At 36.2% G+C, this 3,752-nt stretch overlaps 1 protein-coding gene across 1 annotated transcript; it reads right to left on the reverse strand.

The window, feature by feature from the left end:
- Window positions 1–357: 357 nt before the first annotated feature.
- On the reverse strand, window positions 358–2,328 carry LOC122085443 (omega-hydroxypalmitate O-feruloyl transferase-like). Its single transcript, XM_042653878.1, has 2 exons — window positions 1,819–2,328; window positions 358–1,297 (listed from the first exon to the last, which is right to left on the reverse strand). The coding sequence occupies exons 1-2, from the start codon at window positions 2,263–2,265 to the stop codon at window positions 368–370; spliced, it is 1,377 nt and encodes a 458-aa protein (XP_042509812.1). The 5' UTR covers window positions 2,266–2,328; the 3' UTR covers window positions 358–367.
- Between the last annotated feature and the right edge of the window lie 1,424 nt (window positions 2,329–3,752).

Here is a 3,752-nt window from a genome sequence, read left to right on the forward strand (position 1 = left end):
CCTTCGGCACTAGAACCAACTCTACCACCCCCTCCCAATCCCCCAAAATAAATAAATAAATCTTATATCAGGTAGGCTTAACCAAATTATTTGTAAGGCACTTTCAATTTTCAACTATTGTGGCAAGAAATTGCAGGTGTTCTTAATTTTGGATAATCATTAATTCAGCTTCAAGCTACTTGCATTCAGGTTTTATTATAAAAACAAACGACTAAGATTTAAACTAGTAACTAATTTAGAAGAATCATTTTAATTATTTTCTTTATTATTTCTATGAGTAGTTAAAGCCAATAATAATAATAATAATAATAATAATAATAATAATAATAAAATAATAATAAGACGGGTAGAGCCATTGACAAGTGGATTAGGTACATGTTTGAATTCCCATCTCTAATTGCATCATCTCCTCAAAAGCTTTCATATCCGAAGGAGACAAACCCAATGTTAGAATCTTGTTCATACAATCCTTTCTCTGGGCATGAACAACAACTACTTCCTTCTGTGGACATGCGTTTGCAATTTGCGTGGGACCTCCCCAACCAAAATCAATATCATTTGAAAGAAATCTAGACCATTTGTTACCCACAAATGCTCTATCTAGTTGTAATTCTGTTCTGGTTGCTTCTACAGTAACCTTTACAAATTGAATGTAGTTCACATAGTTATCTAGTGATTGAATGAATTCCAATTCTAGTCCCCTTTTGATCAAATCAACTGCAAAGCACAGTGGATTTTCTATTAGTTCTCCTGCACTACATTCACAACCTGTAATCAAAATGGCATTGCCGAAGTACCCTTCTGGAATTGATGGACCAAATCGATGATGCCGTCCATCGACAACGATCAAAAGCATTGATGTCTCAGAAGGGTTCAATTTGAGGGCCTTGGTTCGTGCTCGCCATATAAATGCCATGATCAATTCAAAATCTGTGACAGTAGTACCCTTTATGGTTCCATCATCCTCCATAGCAGCTATCTTCTTCAGTTGCTTCAACTTTTGGAGATCAAAAGAGAAGGATTTGAATATAGACTGTTCATCTCGTCGTAGTAGATAGGAAGAAACATTTGATCCATCTACGCTTATTGCAGAAATATTGTCATGGTTGTATTCATCAGTTTCAAGGGGTTGGTTTGGCTTCAGTATACATCTATCTAAAAATGGAACAACACTTACGGGTAAGCCTCTAGCAATTTCACCCCATGACTTCATAAATTCAAGCAATGATGTTCCATCGCACATGCAATGGTTCACTGCTAATCCAATAACAAAGCCTCCACATTGAAACCTTGTCACCTAAATACAATTAGAACTACAATTTAGAATGATCATAACGTTAGGAATTAAAAGCGTAGCAGAACAACGATTAGCAAGAAACAAAAAACGAAAAAGAGGTCATAAACACAAAACACAAAGATATACATGGTTCACCCAAGATGGACAATGTCCTCAGTCGAGCCAGAACTTCAACTATTCCGATAAAGAAAATTATAAATCCCTAATCCTAATGTCTCCTTAATAGGTCAACCCTACATGTAGCATTTTTGACCTGTTATAATATAGAGAAAACACATGCCCAAAAGTGCAAAATTACTCTTAATATATAGACGACACCCAAAAATTTTGGTCTGAGCTCCACGTATCTACTAGATAGGGGCTGCATGCCCTTGCAACCCCCATAGCCCCCCCACCTGTCCGTTATTGGGGAAGAATCACTAGTACTTCCTAAATTACTTTGAAATCATGCCTTAGTAATAACCCGTAAACCCAAAGGAAGTTACTTATAATTAATTACAGTATATATATTAACTAGCTACCTGCACCACAAGCAGTGGTATTTCTGAAGGGTTCTCTGATTCATTCCAAGCATGAACAAGTTGTCTTTGTTTTGGGAGATCAAGGATCATAAAATCGCCCAACTCACGAAGCTCACAATTTGCAACTGCTTCAACAAATGAAACACCTTCTCCTGTGCATTTCACCATAAAATTTCCATCTGGACCCATTACAAGACTCCCTGCAAATGGATAGAAATGAACCAGAACCTTAGCCAAGGCTTGTTTGATTGTTTCACAGAGATTCTCTGTCCTCTTCTCATCATCTGTCTCAAAGCAAAATAAAATATCAAGAGGACCCATCAATATCTCATCTATAGGCGACAAATAATAGAGCCCATCATAAGTCTTCCCTGTGGGAGGGACAACAACCGGCTTAGACTTTGTTATTCTAAGTTCTGCTTCTCCACTTCCATGTGAAGTTGCCATTGAGAATCTCCTCCTACCTGCACACAAGCTTATTGCAAGCTAAGTCAAGGTAAACAAGCAAGAGTCTTGGCCTCCCAAAACATACCAAGAGCATCTTTATAAATATAGAGGTTGGACCTGGGCTGCGGCAGTATCTATGTGGGTGAGATGTGTATCCACCTAATCTTTTTTTTTTTTTGTGGTGGCGTAGGGGACACAGGTTGGTAACATAGCCATAATTATTAAGTTCGAAAGGCAATAAAATGTCTACGAATACATTAAAATTAAACAGATTCAACAGTAAAATACTTTTCAAAAACCCAGCGTGAATTGCGTACGACAATAGGTTTCAACAGTGAATTTTTCTTGTTTTTGTACTCTATAGCTTTTTCTCCTGCCGATGGCAATGTTTAACGTGGGAGGTGGAGCTAGACTTTGAGATTGTTTGTTGTGGCTGGCGTATCCAGGTTTTATATTCATACTTTTATTTTCTCTAAATATATATGATCTTTTAACACCAAAAAAAAAAATGTGAGGCAATGTTACAGCAATTGTCTGATATGGTTATGTTAAAACAAAAATACGGGTATATGTATACATGCAATACACACATAATTGGGATTTGAGTCAAAGTGAGTTTAATTTCCTCTTTTTATGGTTAAAGGTGAAACCAAAGAAACCAATCTTATGGTAAGTAATAATGCAACTGCAAGAAATAAGCTCTACAGTGGCCGTTATATATCAAAAAAATGTTGTCGAAACCATTCATATGATGGATTTTATTTTTTCACCACCCATACACCACCAAATGTGGTGCAGCAAATGAACTATGGCATTTGTTGCATGCACCCATGTATGTACTTTTCAACCGCATTTTTATAGAAATGCCACTAAAAAGATTCTATACAATAAGAGTTTTTTAGTGGAATATTTGTATCAATGTTTTATTATAAACATTGGCGAAAGACCTATTACAATGACAAATACACTAACATTGTTGTCTCGTCTCAATATTTTTTTGATGTAAGACTAAGACTACATGGTATTACACCTAGGGTTGCACTGCACACTCAACCATGTGAATCAGGGCCCAAAACTTAAACTTAAACGTAGACGTCCTAGACAACTTTCTTATTTCTCATGTGTGATTATTAATTCATCACAATTGCTTATCCAACTTGTCCGACAGACAAATATAAAACAGATCAACAAACAGATATGAGTGATCATAAACACTTCAACATTTCAAATCAATTAAGTATGACCGAATGTTTGTCGAACGAAACGACAATGACATTATGAAGAAGTGGTGGGAAGGTGATTTTTGCCAAAAGTTGGAACAAATATTTATTTCCTTCAACAATCCAACCACATGCATTTAACGAGAAATTCAAATTTGCACCACTTCATTGATAATGCCCAACCAAAGGACAATGGCAATATGAAGTGGTAGGAAAATGTGCTTTAGCTGAAGGTAGCTCAAATATTTATTTCCTTCAACAATCTAT

Source organism: Macadamia integrifolia, chromosome 8 (assembly GCF_013358625.1).
Source record: "Macadamia integrifolia cultivar HAES 741 chromosome 8, SCU_Mint_v3, whole genome shotgun sequence".
NCBI classification, from domain to species: domain Eukaryota; kingdom Viridiplantae; phylum Streptophyta; class Magnoliopsida; order Proteales; family Proteaceae; genus Macadamia; species Macadamia integrifolia.

What these genes read in the sequence shown, in the direction of transcription:
- LOC122085443 (XM_042653878.1), bottom strand. Translation starts at nt 2,265, where the DNA reads ATGGCAACTTCACATGGAAGTGGAGAAGCAGAACTTAGAATAACAAAG. An exon ending in TACCACTGCTTGTGGTGCAG is followed by an intron (nt 1,298 to 1,818) that starts GTAGCTAGTTAA and finishes AATTGTATTTAG; the next exon opens with GTGACAAGGTTTCAATGTGG.